This window comes from Cetorhinus maximus, chromosome 33, assembly GCF_964194155.1.
Source record: "Cetorhinus maximus chromosome 33, sCetMax3.hap1.1, whole genome shotgun sequence".
NCBI classification, from domain to species: Eukaryota; Metazoa; Chordata; class Chondrichthyes; order Lamniformes; family Cetorhinidae; genus Cetorhinus; species Cetorhinus maximus.
Window position 1 is genome coordinate 7455803 of NC_135911.1, and position 18303 is coordinate 7474105.

Genomic DNA, 18303 nt, shown 5'->3' on the forward strand with positions numbered 1-18303 from the left:
AGTGGACGTGTTCAGCAACGGATTTCTTGAGTTTAGGACTGAGGCAGGTGAACCGCATGTCCACCCATGAAAGAGTGATTAATGTTCGAAGTAATTCAGAGACCAGAATTGGAGGATCGCAGTGATTCCAGGGGACAGGAGGGGCTCACGGAGATTAAGAGGCGGCTAGGGCTTAATGCCGTTTAACCTTTTCAAAGTTGAGACATTGCTGGAGCGGTATACAATCAGCGGTCCCTCTAAACTGGGTGGGCGCAGCAGCCTGCAACATGCCAGTTCCTGATCTGGGAGAAATATCTCGTGTGTCCGGCTCCAAAAAACAAACCGAGGAGACGGAACGGTAAAGGGCCAGACAAGCACTTCCTCTTTTCCAGCATCATTTCTTCCGATTCAGGGCCGCGAAGAGTCAGAGCCTCTGCTGACAGGCAACGAACGCTAGGCGCTGTACATGCAGGGCGGGATTTCAGTCCATCATAGGTCACACTCAGGGGCAATTTAACGTGGCCTGCACACGTCTATGGACGGGAGCTAGGGAGGGAAACAGGAGCACCCGGAACGTGCAAACTCCCCACCGACAGACACCCGAGGTCAGGATCGAACCCGGGTCCGTGAAGCAGCGAAATAGCAGCTCGACCATACAAGCAATGCTTCTAAATAGGACAACGCTATATAACAGCTCCAATTCCACGAGCTTCCAGTCAGATGAACAAAGCTCGGCCCCATCAGCATTGCCGTTTCGGTGAATGATTGAACTGATCTGTTCTGTACACCAGGAAGAGCGGATCAGTCACCGAGTGTAACAGGGAGTGGCGCGGTTCTCTCAGGATGGGGAGACTGACACTTACTGCGGTCGCTGTTTGCTTATTGATATCTGTGGGTGAGGATCACTTTCTCATATCAGTTCTTTTAGTGACTGGAGAAACAGGACAGCAACAGATTGTCAGAGAAGATCAGGGGATGGTGTTAGAAAAGTCGATGTTGTGTCGATTTCTCGTTGCTTCGCCCTTAATGCTGATTTTCTTTCCTTAGCTGAGCCCCAGGGTTTCACTATCCTGACTGAAAACAGGCGGATTACTGTGACCGTCGGAGGAAACGCATTTTTTTCCGTGAAGCCGTCAGCCGCGGTGAGGTCTGGAAACTGGGATTTCAGAGAGAAAGCTGTCGGTATGTGGATCAGGACAGCTGTTGATTTCAATACTGAGTACAAAACACGGGCTGAGATCTTCCTCCCTAACGGATCACTCCTGCTGAAGTCAGTGACAGTTTCGGACAGTGGAGATTACACTGTTAGCATGAATCCAGTTAATGGCAGTGCAACAGCAACAAAAACCATCGCTTTACACGTCCTTGGTAAGTGGCCCGTCTTGTCACCCAGCCCGCCCGCGACGACGCCACAAAGCGCGATGACGTCATAGGAGCAACATGCGCATGCTCTGCCTGCCCTGGACTCGATTTGCAAGACATCCAGTTTTTTTGGGAATAGATGGGTGACAAACTCTTCTGAAATTAAATAAGGGAGACTTCCACCATGGGATGGGGGTGGGTGAGCGTTGCTGGCCGCCACAGGAGTGGGAGCTGCGGCGGGGGTGGGGGGAGAGATGGCTGTGGTGGTGATGATATCTACCTCTGGTTGTATGGGCACAGAAAAAACAAAGGTGGGGGCGGGGTGGGATACAAGATTAGACTCGCACGGTCAGTGTCTCACAGGCTGTTCTAGAAATTAGGGTCGAAATGCATCCCTAAAGAGGCACAGGACGAACAGTCAAAATAAGGGACAGTTAAACTAAGAGCCACAATAACAGAAAATGCTGGAAAAAATCAGCAGGTCTTCCACCAACCAGAGCTTTGAAGAAGAGTCATAGGGACTCGAAGCGTTAACTCTGTCTTTCTCTCCACAGATGCTGTTAGAGTTGCTGAGCTTTTCCAGCATTTTCTGTTTTTGTTTCAGGTTTCCAGCGCCTGCAGTATTTTGCTTTTAAGCTTTTGGCCGCCCTGGGGATGAGGATTGTTCACGAATCGTTTGCTGTGCGCGCACTCAGGGTGGCTGGGGGCCGAGACTGAACATCACACTGTCCTTTGCCCTTGGGTGACCAGTCACCGGTTTCGCTGGGATGCTCCGGGTTTTTTTGCGTGAAATGTCCCGGTATCCCGAACGTTTCCAAACAAATGGTTCAAATGTCTCAATTTTCTGCTTCCCTGCTTTTGAAGACCGCCTGGAGAATGGACACTGCACGGGCTTCCTATTATCGGCAGGATCAGTACTCACTGTCTCGGTGTTAATTAATTCATACACCATCAGGGGAGGAGAATCTCAAGTCTCTGTGGCTTTGTTCAAGTTGAAGTGCCCAGAAACCTTAATTCGTCCAGTGGTTCATGTTGGAGCAGTGGCTGTGGCATTTTCAAAATGCTGGTTGAGAGGTGATATGACGGGATGTGGGGTGGCCCCGGACCCGGAATATCACCTTGCTAGTCTTGTGACAATAGTGACTTCCTGTGTGTTCACTGGTGGCGGGGGAGGGGCAGGGAGTGCGCAGCTTAGACGTTAAATGCTCGGTCCCTATGGCCTTGCCGCAGCGTGGGTAACATTTACCACTTCCTGTTTCGGGATAGCGCTCCCCAGCACAGCCCTGGTGCACGGCGGTCGCACAAAGGAAGTGTTGGAAAAGTTAGTTTGCAAATTCCCTAGTTAGCGTTGCAGTAGCTGCCGGCCCAAAATGCGCTGGAGTGAGAGGCAGGGGGCGGGGCATCGGGGCAGCCTGACCATTGGCGAAATAGGGGCTGCCCTCTGTGCCACCCTTTCAACCCCCTAATTGCGAACGGCCGGCTGCTGCCGGCTGCCGCAGGCTTTTCTCCACCAGTGCCGCCCTGTGTTTATGTGGTGATGGATGAAACCGTTCAAGATGCTGCTGGCCATACTATACACACATGGGTTTCCAGATAAAACCGTCTCACTGCACACCACAATCCTTCCATGAGCACGTTAGAAAATTTGCAAAGGTCAATGGGATCGCCCTTGTCAGCAGTTGCCTATTCGTCCCCAAGCTAGCGGAGAGGCTGAGTGAGCAGGGAGTAACATCAAGGGCCTCAGGAGCCCCAATTCTGACTGGCTGTCAGCCCAGCTGCGCCAGCGAGCTACAATTGTAGCTAATGGTTTCTCACCAGTGGAACTGCTCCTGTGCTGATGTCTGAAGAAAATTCCTCTGCGGCCACAGAACCTCCAAAATATCGTTAGCCTTGCTGATCACAAGAGAGTGAGAAACAGGGAGACTCCCCTCCGTGAGAAGCAGCAACATCGGTGAACTCCGGACATAGGGCAAGAGGTTTTGGAATCGTGACTGTAAATGAGGAGGAGTGATCTATCAAACAACAGCGAATCCACAGCCATACTTGGGCCACGCACGATCTGGCACTTTCCGATTCAACAAGAGGGGCCTGATTTCATTGGTGCCCGTGAGGACACAGGGCTTCGCTTACCGCACGATGTATGATAGAGACACTAAAGACAATTTGAGGGGGTTGAGAAATGCTGGCCCAGCCCAGGACCCATTTCAAAACCGTCTGCCCCTCTTAACAGACACAATACTGCACTCAGGGAGAGTAGTGATGGCACCACACAACCTAACCTGTGACTAGTGGACCTTGGCGAGGGTTGGTGGGAGGTGCGGGTGGGGGCGGGGTGCGCGGCGGGGGGCGGTGTAGGCGGGATGCAGTGACAGAGCCAATGTAATGTAAATAATTTAAAGTAAAATTCAATGCTTCCCAGTGTTGTGTAGTTGGGAGGGACTTGCCCTGTGTGTTCTCAACATTGACTCTGGAGCCCATGAAGTCTCACGGCATCAGATCAACCATGGGCAAGGGAATCTCCTGATTACCACGTGCTGCCCTACCTCAGCTGATGAATCGGTACTCCTCCATGTTGCACCTCCTCCTCCAAGCCATGCAACATCCTGACTTGGAAATATCTCACCGTTCCTTAACTGTCACTGAGTTAAAATCCTGCAACTAGATAAAATAGACCAGGCCACCAGAATATGAACCAGGTACTGTGATCTACTTTGCCATAAGGGTGCGGGTTCTGTGTGGTCTTGGAGTGATTAATGAACGGGAATAGGCGAAGCAGCAGGGAAAAGCCAAGAAAGAAGTTATATTCAGAATGCTTCCTTACATAGTCATGATGTTTTTTTTTCCCCGAAAGAAACCCCTTCCACCCCATTGACCAAATTTCGTGAAACGGATTTGATAGGAATCCATTTCTATTCGGTTTCCAACATCTTTGTAATCTAAGCTTTGTGATATTTTTCTTCATAATCTGTGGAACTATTTTCCGGTCAGGCTCATTTACGCTTGGTGGGAGTGAGATATATTCTCAAACAGCGGCCCATTCTCTGCAAACTAAAGGAAGATGTCCAAGTCTTGCAACTTTTTTTTTAATTAGCCAGGATATTTAGCAGCCCATAGCTCCCCATTGTTTTCTCCATGGCAACGCCTCGGCCAATGAGGTCCAATTTGCCAACGAATCAGTAGCCCTTTCTCATAAAGTAGAAATGCTGTGATCACCTGACATCTGGCACTCTTGCAATTGTCCTGTTCAGTGCAAGGTGAAAATCTTCAGCAAGATGGCTCTTCTTAGCAGTATTCGAGTGCCACCAGTTGAATTGCTCCTGCAGAGGGCTAGCATGAACACGATGGTCCAAATGGCCTCATTATAAGCTGTAACAATTCAATGATTCTACATTTGCAAATTCCTCTTCTGAGCCTATGGTCTTTCAACTGCGAATAAAATATTCTGACCTTCACAATCTCGGGACCTCCCAAATCACTCTCAAGTAAGAATAAAGAGTGTTTTTCAAATTCAGTCGTCAATTTACGCGCATCAAACTCCCATAAATAGCCATATGATAATAATAAGGCATTGTGCATTGGTAATATTAGTTAAGGGATGAACATTCGATCCGCACACCGGGGATAACACTTCTAAACTTCATTGCTATAAAGGAATAGGATGCTTTACGACCACCTGAGAGTGCAGATGGGCTTCAGTTTCATGTCTGATCCGAAGGGTAGCACCTGTAACAATTCAGCACTCCCCGAGTACCACACTAAACTGTCAGCTCAGACTTGGTGTGGAAGTCACTGGACTGGAATTTGAACAAACACCTTCTAGCTGACAGTGAAAGCATTACCAACTAACATAAGCAGCAGCTCTGGATCACAAACCCCCAGTATGTTATCCAGTAACCTTTGACGACTGCATATTTAAACAGTGTACCTTAAGAATGGCCAATCATTTTCTTTTCTCAATGCTCCAATTCTCAGAGGAAATGTCGATGTCATTGAGCTGATTAGTTATCTTGCTTTTTCTTCTACAAACCTAAGCTGAAGTCATGTCATTTATAGCGCGCAGGCCTGGTATTTTGCTTTTTGTAGGTCAGCCAACTGTCTCCAAAGTATATTAAGTTTCACTTTAACAATGTAATAATGATACATGTGATTTATTAATGACGAATAGATCAGCATTCAATTCAGCTGCTTCCATTGTGAATTTCTATTAGGCTTATTTGGATAAGCTATTCAGTAGGGGCAAGATGACGAAATCTAATTACATTTAGCAGCCACTGCATGATTGATTCAGGCCCGTTGTTATTCGGGGAGATGAGTTGGGAGTCATTATGAGAGATTCAGGGATTTCATTCTCAGGTAGCAGTTCCTATTATCGATTCCTCAACTAAAGTTAAAATAAAGCTGCTATACATATCTATGTTTATTGCTTTGGAACTAATGATTGGCTAAATGATATTCACTACAAGCATTGTTTGAAATTTAAACCAGGCATCTTGACCCTAATTGATCAAGGCATTGCCCTGAGGAATGAATCAGCGAATGGCTGTCACTTATGTTGTTTAGCTGAAACAGGCGCAACGTGTGTCAGTGAAATTCTTAACTCACGGAAGATTATGTAGCAAATGTTGTGCAATCGCAGAATCTAGTGTCGGGCACAATGTTTTGAGTTTTCAAAGCATGGCCTGGTTAGCTACAGTCTGTATGTTGCCCCTTACGAAAAGCAGCTTGGAGTGGCTGGGACTCTTTGCTGTGGGAGACCTCATCACCACCCCCTGGAGAAGTGGAGAAGTGGAATTTGTTGTGGTCTGGTGCGGCCATAAGAGTAGGGTGTAGTTTTACGGTGTTCGTTTATAATTACTTGTGACCCTTTCTTCCCCAACTCTGACTTAACAGGTTTACACGGTCTGGAGGTTTCCCTGATAGTGTTCTTTTGACGCTTGGCGTATCAGTAGCCTCACCTACAGTATTCTGGGCTCTATTAATAAGGACATAGCGTACAAGGTCAAGCTGGAGTATTGCGTCCAGTTCTGAGCGCTGAAAATTAGGAAGGACGTGAAGGATTTGGAGAAAGTGCAGAAACGATTCATGAGTATTTTTCCAGGAATGAGAAACTTCAGTGATGAAGATAGATTTGAGAAGTTAGGTCTGTTTTCGTTCGGGAAATGGAGGTGTAGAGCAAATTCCATGGAGGTATCAGAATAGTGAAGGGTTTGGATAGATAGGGAGAACCTATTCCCACTCGAAATGGATTTAGAACGAGAGGATACCAATTTAAAGTAATTAATAAAATAAGCAAAAGCATTATGAGCAGAAACTTTTTTTATTGCAGTGAGTAGTTTGGCTCTTATTTTGAAAATGATGAGAAGGGCAGAATGTTATATTACTGGATTGCAAGTCTCTGCTGCGCAGTCTGAATCTCAGGTATCAGCAGATAGAACTTGCACGGTTTAAGCTCGCAGTGTGACAAAACTAACAGTTATTGCAAATTTAAGACGCACTAGCTAACATTAATAGACAAAAGCAATTAGGCATAGAGCTTGATATTAAAGCATGGATACAGTATTTGAATCGCTGCCAGGGTATCAAGTCCAAAGATAACCAAAAAAGCCTTTGAATTGTCTCTCTACTTTTGGAAGGCAGCCAACTAAAAGGTTTCCTTTTAGTCTGTCAATGTCCCTTATCTACACTCACCAAGGACATTGATCCGAGAAATAGCTTGTTTTTACTCAGTGCTTTTTTTAAATTTGGAATCACAAACACCAATCCATAATGAAAGCCTTTTTGAGTTCAGCTGCGATGATTTTAAACAGACAGATGGTAATGGGGCCCATAGGTCAACAATGTTTCTGCCATCTTTTCAGCCAAAGAATGAGTATCAGCCTAAGCTTGTATTCCCTATTTTTGAGACAAAGACAGTGCAGAATCTTGAGTAATTGCACTGGATTGTGCGTATGATTATCTTTAATTGATATTTGTTTTTGATGCAAAAAAAAACAGCTGACTATGGTGGGTTAAAATGTATTTCCCTTAAATACTATTGGCATGATATGATTAGATTTAGTTACCATCTATAAGTCTCATGTAATATCTGTAATATATAATTGGCTTTGATTTAAAAAAAAATGTATTATGTAAGTGTACAAGAGTTGTAGTCTCCAATCTATATTCTCCCGTGAGCCCACATGCATGATAAAAATATCCTAGGAGTCGAAGGTAGAATCCGAAGAGCTGATCTTGGGAAACTCCACAATAGTTCAGTCTGCTATGATATACCACTACGCATGTTCTATCCTCAGATAAATTCATTAGGTTGGAGGCTCCTGGGGGAGAGGACATTTTATTTTAGGACCGAGTCTGTAGTTGGTTTAGCAGGCTATGTTCCTTTCATGATTGGAAATTTCTTTCAGTTGATATTCTAAGTGAGCAATAAATTCATGGGGACAGGTTTACCTCGTTGGGGGCGGAGGGTGTGGGGGGCGGGGGTGGGGAGGGGGTGGGTTTGTGGGGCACGTGTGGTGAGGGGGAGGTCGGGGTTGCGTGGGGGTAGTGGGGTGGGGGTAAAAATCGTAGAATCATTAACACCAGCATCAGAGGAATTATTACCTAAAGGAACCCACAGATGAAATTTCAAAAAGCACCTGGAGCTAAATCCACCATCCTCCAAATTTACTTTTCAGGTGTGTTACCTACTTTCCTGTGTTTTGACAGAACTTATTTACAAGCCTAATATTATCAATAATGTCACCAATCCAGTCGAATACAATGACGCCATGACTCTGACATGCATCGCATCAGGCACTGCAGTTTCATATCAGTGGCTTGAGCATAATCGCGCTATTATTCCGGACAACGGCTTTGATCTAAGTGGTGATAATGGAACTCTCACTTTTTTGGAGTGTTTAGGTCTGATGGACGATTCAAGTGCTATGCATTCAACTCCTTTAGCGGAATGACAAGTGACCTATACAATCTAAATGTCAGCTTCAAGTGCTCCAACAGATCATTATTTTTGTAACTTATCACCATACCTGCTACATTTCAGATTGGAAAAGGGAAATAAACGATTGTTTGCATATAAGGATTATTTACTGAAATATGTAAACAAATAGCTCATCACTTTTACATTGCCAAGGAAAATTGCCTCATAGATTATTTATTAAAATAAGTATGTTCGAAATACTTAGATGTTTTTGAAACAGAACTCGTAATAAAATATATGTTCATTGATAATTGTTAGTATTGAACAGTTTGTGTTGCCTATACATCTCTTTCTTTACAGACTAATCTTAAACGAATTAACTTTTGGGGGTGAGCAACCTATTGTGGTATGATCCCAGAAGCCATTAGACATAACGGCTTAATCTTAATTCTACGAGCAGGAATACCAGATGATGTAACCCATACGAGTTTAATGTACGTAGTATTTGAACAGTTGTGTGTTGCTTCAGTGGAAATTCGGGTTTCATTATGAATATTTTCAATGCAGTTAATTAGTTTATTTTTAAATCCGATAAAAGATGAAATTGAGACTGGTTTGAGGAAAAGAATCGTAATTGTCCAAATGAAATTTTAATAGATTTTGTTTTCTCAGAACAGTACTTTCTGATGCAACCATACTGCTGTATATGCCCAGCAGGTTTGTACAGATCTGATATTTTAAGAGAAAATTCAAATTTACCCAAATTCCAGCTCACGGCAGGAATCATATTCTCTCCATCCCTGAACTTCAAATAAACATATGTATTCAACAAAAGTGATTAGAAATCATCAGAAGCAGGAGACTTAGGCATTTATTTTTAAAAAATCATGGGTGTAACTTGGCAAGGCCAGCATTTGCCGCCCATCCATAATTGCCCTTGAGCTGAATGTCTTACTAGGCCACTTCAGAAGGCAGTAGAGAGTCAACCACATTTCTGTGGGCTTGGAAGCCAGACCAGTTAAGGACCGCAGATTTCCTTCCCCAAAGGACATTAGTGAACCGGAAGGATTTTCTCACTATGAATGATAGTTGCCATGGTTAGTCACCATTACTGAGACTAGCATTATATTCAAGATTTATTAATTTAATTTAAAGTCCATAAGATGTTGTGGTAGAATTTGAACCCATGCCCCCAGGGCCTTATGCTGGGCCTTTGAATTACGAATATAGTGTTAATGGGACTACACCACAATCTCTCCAGATTCAATTCGAGTGCCACCATTGCTAACCTGGCAGAGCTAAACAATTCCATAACCAACGGATCAGATCTAAGCTCTGCAGTCCTGCCACATCCAATTGTGAATGGTGGTGGACAACTAAACAACTCGTTGGAGGAGGAGGCTCCAAAAAAAATCCCCATCCGCAATGATGGGGAAGCCCACCACTTGAGTGCAAAAGTTAAGGCTGAGGCATTTGGAACAATCTTCAGCCAGAAATGCCAAGATGATCCATCTCGGCCTCCCCCGGAGTTCCCCAGCATTTCAGATGCCAGTCTTCAGCCAATTCGGTTCACTACATGAGATATCAACAAACAGCTCAAGGCACTAGATACTGCAAAGGCTCTGGGCCCTGACAATATTCCGGCAATAATACTGAAGACTTATGCTTGTCAAATTGCTGCGCCCCTAGCCAAGCTGTTTCAGTACAGCTGCAACATTGGCATGTACAACACTGGCCTTACCCGCCATTGTGGAAAATTGCCCAGTTACGTTCGGTGTACAAAAAGCAGGAGAAATCCAACCCGGCCAATTACTGCTCCAACAGTCTTCTCCCTCCATGCAGAAGAGTGACGTAGGGGGTCACCAGCAGCGCTATCAAGCAACACTTTCTTCGAAATAACCTGCTCACTAATGCCAAGTTTGGGTTCCACGAAAATCGCTCAGCTCCTTACCGCATTACAGCCTTGCTTCAAACATCGACAGAAGATCTGAATTCCAGAGGTGAGGTGTGAGTGACTGTCCTTGATATCAAGGCTGCATTCGACCGAGTGTGGCTTCAAGGAGCCTTTGCAAAACTGAAGTCAGTGGGAAAGAGGAAGATAGATCTCCGCTGGTGAGGGTCATACCTAGCACAAAGGATGTTGGCTCTGGTTTTTGGAGGTCAATCACATCAGTTCCAGGATATCGCTGCATGAGTTAATTGGGATAATGTCCTCCCTCAATCCACCGTCAGTTTCCTCATAAATGACCTTCCTCCCATCATAAGGTCAGAAGGAGGGATGTTCGTTGATGATTATCAATATTCAGCACCATTCGTGACCCCTCGGACGCTGAAGCAGTCCATGTCCAAATGCAGCAAGACCATGACAATATCCAGGTTTGGGCTGGCAAGTGGCAAGTAACATCCTGCAAGTAACACAATTACCAGGAACCTCTCCAAAAAGCAACATCTAATCACTGCCTCATGACATTGAAAGGCATTACCATTGCTGAATTGCACACTGCCAACAACCTCGGGGTTAGCATGGACCAGAAACTGAACTGGATTAGCAATATAAAAAGCATGGTGACAAGAGCAGGTCAGAGGCTGGGAATTATGTGACGAGTAACTCAGCTGCTTACTCCCCAAAGGATGTCCACCATCTACAAGGCACAAGTCCGGAGTGTGCTCCCACTTGCCTGGATGAATGCAGCTCCCACAACACTCTTGAAACTCAACACTATCCAGGACGAAGCAACTTACTTGATTGGCCCCCCATCCACAAACATTCACTCCCTCAACCACTGATGAACAGTAGCAGCAGTACCCATCTACAAGAGGCACTGTAGGGACTCACCAAGGCTACTTAGACAGCACATCCCAAACCCAGGACCCTTACTATCTCGGAGGAGAAGGGCAGCAGACAGGTGGGAAGACAACCACCAGGGCGTCCTCCATCGCAACCACCCCTCCCCAACATCAGCCCCCCACCCCCCAACTTAAAGCTACACACCACCCTGACTTGGAAATTCCACTGCTGCTGGGACAAAATCTTGGAAACACGACCCCCCCCCCACCCCGCCAAATACACTGTGGGTGCACCTGCACCACGTGGACTGCAGCGGCTCAAGAAGGCAGCTCACCAACACCCTATCAAGGGCAATTAGGGATGGGCAATAAATGCTGGCCTAGCAGTGACAGAAACCTCCCATGAACGAATTAAAAAAAAACAGACATTGGAACCCGCCATTGAGCAGTGGGGAAAATGGCACAACCTATTGACTTAAGCTCGCATGATGGAGTGCATAAAACACAAGGTTGCTTAGTTTCTGTGGTGGTGGGGATCGCTACAAATATATAATCCACTGCTGCTTTTCATTTTAGCATAATGTTATTACAATATATTTGTGCACTTATTTTAAATGGACCGGATCTCCCTAACATATCCATAGACCTTGATTTGTCCGCTACTTTACTGGAAAAGCGATTACTTTTTCATGTTCTGTGGATCAAACCCACCTGCAGAATTAGAATAGTTCATCAACAATGCCTCTCTCCAGCAAAAAGGGCAACAACTTATCATTTCTTGCATTACTTTGAATGGCGCTGGAAAGTATACCTGCCAAGCCTTTAACAGTTTAACAAAAAGGTACAACGCCTCAACTAAACAAATAGTTGTAATAGGTAAGTAACACATTTCTGAATCTTATTTCTTTCGCTTATATTCCACCCATGTAAAGGTGAAGTTATTTCGTAGTCAATTGTATGAATAGACTGAACTTGAATAGATCATTCAGAAAGAACGTGCAGCTCTTTGGTCCTGTTAGTATTGCTGAAAGATTTGTGAATAACATTGCACTTGTTGCGCTCACAAATGTTCTTCGCTTTGATGCTAACAAGTATCAAACTCTCAAATTGTTTTGACCCTTGACCTGTTTTCCATGGTCTTCTTCCATGTATATTTCCAAGTGAAGACTTCCACTTTGATATCTGAGAAATGGAGACACATTAATGGCGAAATCTATTGGTCATTTTATTTCAGTTTGCATTTTAAAGCAATTCATACTAGCAGGAAACTTTCATCCTAATTATATTCCTGAATCACAAGCTTCATTTTAATAATCCATCACCTCCCCTGTCAGCATTCCGTAGGATCATTTCCCTCCATTACGCCCTGGTCCACTCTTCAAACACGCCCAACACCTCATCCCCTTGCCATGACACCTTTGCATGGAATTAGAGAAGGCCTAACGCCTGTCTCTTTATCTCTCCGCTCTTCACCTTCCAAGGACCCAATTATGCCTTCCAGGGGAGACAGCGATTCACTTACTCATCTTTAAATTTAGTCTACTGCATTTGCTGCTCACAATGTGGTCCCCTGTATATTGTGGAGGCACGTTTTTTATTTGAATGGACGACTAATATTATAATTGCAGTAAAAATGGAGTGACAGACTTCAAATTTGTTGTAGGTCCGTATTTGGAAAGTACTGTGTAAATCAGGAGAGTAGTGTCAGACCGCAGTAGGGTGGTATTTTCACATAGGCTGGGTTCGATGCTGCGAACAACATTACCCAAACCCATACACTGCAGCAACCAATTCTGGTGTTACAAAGTGCACCAGGCCCCATGATTACTTGTCAAACCTTTTGTACAGGTTATTGAATATATCTTGTAAGTTCAGGCTTCCCCGAACAACATTTCACAACGGTGATTATTTGGTCCAGTAGGGCTCATCGCAAGGTTTTAAATGCAGATTCACACACATGGGACTGGACTTTTGTGCCGTGGTACCGAGTCAGAAGGCCTATAAAAATGGTGGGCGTGGCCAGATTCTAAGATACCCTCCCCATTCCCATTGTCAGCAGCTTTTGCCGGCGCGTGATAGCGACCCTGCACCTTGTACTCGCAGCCGTGCTGGCTCCATTGCGGGGGGTGGACATTTGAAAGCCCGGTACAATGTTGATGCAGTTGGGCCAGCCCTTCCAAGGAGATGCCGTTCATGGCTAGTAGAGGATTTGGCAATCATGGGGGAAATACTATTCTGGAGCCCTGAGCGTTTTGACATATAAGTTTAAACATGTTTAGATGGTGTAAAATAATATGTGCTTTTAAAAACGGTGTACACATGTAAGTATGTGTTCAAAGCTTTTGTATAGCTTTAATGATGTTTTTAATGCAATGATTGATCAGACATATCTGCCCTTAAAAGATAAGTTGACAATTGCATTGACCAGAACTGGTTACGTATTGAGATGCATTAGAGTGTATTTTCATTGCGGAAATTGCACTTATGCGTTCAAAACCATGAAAAAATGTGAGTAGGGGAGTCTGATTTAGTAATCTGAAGATTTAAAAAAAAACTGGCCATTTGATCCTGGTCTAAACTGAAATTTTGAGAAAAAAACCTGTCCGTCCGTTTCTTTTATTTCAAAAGTGATAATGGTTTTCAGCTGTAAAAGTATTCATGATGAATACTTGGCTGAGTTTCGGAAACCACTAATAGACTGAGCTCATCAGGGGATCTGTTGACACAGCTGTGAAAGAGACTGACGGTTTTATGTGCATGCCATTGGTTTCAGTTTCTTTAATGCGTTTTTTTGAATGGGTGTTTGTTTAATTCCACAACTTTCTGACCACTTAAGAGATTTCTTTTCGCCAATATGACTGAAGTTTTATCACTGGATTATGAATGGATGCGCGTTTGATTGACATTTTCTGTGCTAGTAAGAAATGCAATTTTTTTGAAGTGCTTTTGAAAGTCTTTCGTTTGGCATCACTTGTCTCATGAGCTCTGCACATAGTGGAGACTGGATGAGTGGTTATGCACAGTGCATGCAGGGCTTGGTGAATATGAGGGTTCATGGGATTATGAATGGGCAAGGGAGGTGTCATGGGCATCTTGAGAGGTCACAGGAACACACCTATTCCCTGTCCTGGCTGCAGCCCACTCATGCCTAGTGATTTAGCACATGCAGATTCTGATTCTGAAACTAGCCTCTAAGGTATGCAAGTGTGCAAATACCCGGGCTGGTTGCTGCGAGCGTTAGGTTCGGTGACTGTGCTTCCTCTTCAAAGTGATCTTCCTCCTCTTGCCCTTCCTATTCTCTGTGAAGGGGCTGAGCAGCCGACAGGTTTTGGATAATGAAAAGTATTGGGGACGGTTAGTAGGGATAAGGGAAAGGAGGCTGTGTTGTCCATGGTAACTAAATTTGCAAGTTTTCATTTCATGTCACTTTTCAACGTGGGAGTAGGAAGTTAGTGGGCAAAGTGCTCAAGGCAACAACATACCATCATCTAGGATGGCATACACTGCGCCAAATGCGACTGGTTCAGTAACAATGCTGCCGACATTCCGAATGTAATTCTCCCCCTTAGCACTGAGGGATTGCATTTGGACTGGTCCTCTTCTGGTCCACTGGCTTTCCCACCTATTGTGGGTGTATTCTCCTGAAGGAGAGAGGGCAGGACATCATTAAATGTGTGTTTGTGTGATGTGTGCAGTAGCTTAATTGCTGGACGTATATGGTGGCCGTGTCTAACATGTGGGTAGCTGGTATGGCTGGGAGGTGTGTTTGGTTGAGATGTCGATGTAAGGATGTTAGGAATGACACCTGAATGTCAGGACGTGGTGCCTGAAGCGAAGAGTGGTGTCAATTGTTGTGGTTGCGAGACCCTGTGTGCTAATCCATTTGCCCACCTTGCCCAAAGCGAGGTCAATAAATCTTTATTGGCACTGCTGCCAGGTCCATGGTGAGATGCTTTGGACATTCACTATCCTTGCCATATGCTCTCACTCCCTCCTCAGGGTCACTTTTTGGAGACTTCTTGCACATTGTCCAAACATGGTCTCCTGGCCAGCTTCAAAATCTCGGCATTGTGATTGCAGGGCAACGTCACTAGATCCTGGGGCCGTCTCCTTGCCTTATTGTTCCCACAGCTTCCCAGTAATAGGCCAAGAACAGTTTCCCGACAGCAGGCAAATAGTTTGGGATTTTGTTCTCCCAACATTTCAGGCAGGTTAAAGGCGGGTCAGGTTTCCTGATCAGCAATGTGGGGGATCCCCATTTGAATTCATTAGCATGTCATGAATGCTTATTAAAAGGCCAGCATGCTGAAATCACGTTCCCTGTCTAAATTAAGTTCCCTAACAGCGGCTAATTGGTCGTTCTGTTTTACAACTGTATATAAGTAGCATGCAACTGGCGATCTCTCACTTCATCGACAATTGAAAGGCTAGTACGATGCTTTCGTCTTCCTTTTACGTTGTTATTGATATATTTCAGGTGCCTATCGCACAAGCTGCGCCAATGCTGGGTATAAGGGTCACGACAAAGGGTGAAAGGTGTGACGGAGGCAGGGCTTAAAGGAGGGGTGTTGCAGGAGGACCAGAGAGGAAGGGTGAATGATTGTCCAGGGGGCAAGTTCAAGAGACTGTTCAGGGAATGTGGCTACACTGCCCAGGCCATGTTAATGGGCCCTGCGTGCCACACATATATTTGTCCCGGTCTTGCGTTGGGGAAGGCTTCTATGGGCAATGGCTGTCGTTCTGAGAATCGTGTGCATGATGTGGAAATTCACCTCAGCCATTTGGTCCTGGGGGTTCGGAGCATTCTACTGGGATACAGAGGGCACAGCCACATTCAGGGAAGGCATTTCCATCTGGTAATTGGATGGTCTCATGGTGGAGGGTGGGGATTTCGGAAAGTAATGTTGTCTGTTGCCTCGAGAAGGGGAGGGGTCACATTAACAACTGGCGTCGGGATATCAACATTGAAGGAATCTGTGGGGCGAGGGAGAATAGGGATATTCAGATGAACTATAATGGGGTCAAGGGTAAGAGCGGATGGTATGCTGGTCACACGAGGATGTGGAATTAAGAGGCAGTGGCTTTGCAAGAGAATGGAGGAACCTGGTGGTTGGCAGGTGGAGGTTGGAAGATGTTGTTCGTATTCACAAGCATAACCACCTTCATCTTTGCTCTGTAAGCACTCAGTTGAAAAACAAAGGTGAAAAAGCCGATAGGAGAGGGGTCCCAAAGCGTCCGGGAGGAGGTCAGGGATAATCTTTTGGGCGTAGTGAAGGGGCACCCTATTAATTATTTGTTCAAGCCATGGAGAACTATATCCAGCTGAGACCTGGCTTTTAGGGTTAAATGCCCATTGATTATTGCTCCTTGACTAATGGTGCGCATTCATGCGAGAATCCATTGAGTTTTGGAGCTACATTTGAGTTGATTTGTTTGGCCACCTGTTCCTATCAAAGGTATGTGGGATTGGATGGCGGTTGAATCATCCAAGCACCACGTCTTCTGGACAGAAGCTACGTGCACACTCCAAGCCTCACTAATTCCAGTTAAATGGTCCTGGATTACAAGGGGAAATGTTTAAACTCTTGCCGTTATGACAAGGCGAGTTTCTCTATCTAGAGTGTCCAGGCTCAGGGAGGCCTGCTGACAATTTATTATTGGGGGTTGTTATGACACAGCAGATGGTAAAGACTGAGTTGTTTAAATCCCAAAGGGAAACTTGAACAAGGGTTATGACCTATATTTCCAATTCGTGTGTCTGAAATGCAGCTCTGAAATCAGGAATAAAATCATCAGGCCTCAAGAGGTTTCGTGTATAAAACTAAATTAAACATTTTTAAATTTAACAATAAATTAAACACATATACGTGTCCACAAATTATTCGCATAAGAACTTTTAAACAAATATAAAATTAATCACTTCCAGGTAAATCTGAACCAATGCACCAATAATGCAGAGACTTCAAACAGACACCAGGCAAAGCACATTTTGATCTTACGAATTCAAAATGAGGATCCTTTCACTCTGTCTCCTTTGCAGACACAGTTGTTGGCTTGCAGTCTGGTTAGATCTTAAATGCCTCTGACTTATACATACAAACTCCTTTCTGTTCATTCCTAGCATCGCCTTTGAAAAGTTTTTATTCCATTACTAGGTTTTTCATTTTACCACTACGAACGATAATCCTTTCATTCCACCAATTTTATTAGTAATAGAAACGCAATGATTGGCATCTCCCATCTGGGTGCAAGATTTTACCCATTCTTTTGAATGGTTTATTCAACAAATGCAAATCGAAAATTGCCTTTTACCTATTTTTCTAATAAACATCTTGAGCTATCATGCATCAAAACACTCAGACTAGCTGGCATTAACCCAGTTAAGACACATGCAAACAAACGCTTAGGCACACATGGAGATACAGATCGTACTACAATTCCAATTTTAAAATATTTTCCAATAACACGATCGACATTGATGCTTCTTCATGACTAGGTTCTCGCACCTGGTTCTAGTCACGCGCAGTCATGTCTGAAGGGCAGGATCGTCCCCTTGAGGTCCTCCAAGATGTTCGTCGCTTTCAAGGTGTGGCCTGAAGATGCGCACCCAGATGGAGGCTAGGCCAAAACCTTTGCATTGGCCTCCTGGCTCAGAGGTGGAAGGAAACTTGTCAAGGAAAAGTTTCAGTAAATTCTGAAATGCATTCATTGACCGAGATAATTAAGAGTGCAGAATGCCGGTTGCAGGCAACCCGGCCTTGTTTATAGCTCTAATGCGATGAGGAGAAGAAGGGCCCATTGGTGATTAGTACAGGCCTAGACAGTGCAGCGACATGAGCTACAAGAGGGAGCGGCGTCCCATGAATCCAAGGTGCTCCCAAAGAGGTGGAAAATCATTGAAGATCATTGGTCCACCACCGTTATATAGAAGTCTCTGCAGATATACGGAGATGAGCAGATGACAAAGCTGCAGTCGCCTTCGGTTGCCCAGGAACCTGGTAGCTCACTTTTGCCACCTTCGCCGTGCAGAACCAATATCGCAAGGATTTGGAGGGCATCCCATGCCGGTGGCTTTGAAGGTAACAACTTTGCTTCACTTTTTTTGCTAGCAGGTAATTCCAGGGCTCCACTGGGACATGTAGGAAATATTACAATTGGCGACACACAAATATATAAGGCATGTGACAGATCCCCTGTTCAATAGAGCTCACCAGTATGTTCCACATGGGTTGCGAAAGCCAGGCTGCCAGATCTGTTGG

At 44.8% G+C, this 18303-nt stretch overlaps 2 protein-coding genes across 2 annotated transcripts in view; both read left to right on the forward strand.

Moving 5' to 3' along the window:
- LOC144671644 (cell adhesion molecule CEACAM3-like) overlaps nt 1-18303 on the forward strand; it is a 206201-nt gene that overhangs the window by 122847 nt on the left and 65051 nt on the right. Inside the window, exon 5 of the mRNA XM_078533650.1 lies at nt 1027-1347. Coding sequence (XP_078389776.1) covers nt 1027-1347 — 321 coding nt within the window. The remainder of the gene's footprint in view (nt 1-1026; nt 1348-18303) is intronic.
- Nucleotides 1-18303, forward strand: part of LOC144671645 (uncharacterized) — a 261116-nt gene that overhangs the window by 67390 nt on the left and 175423 nt on the right. The gene's annotated exons all lie outside the window — the stretch shown is intronic.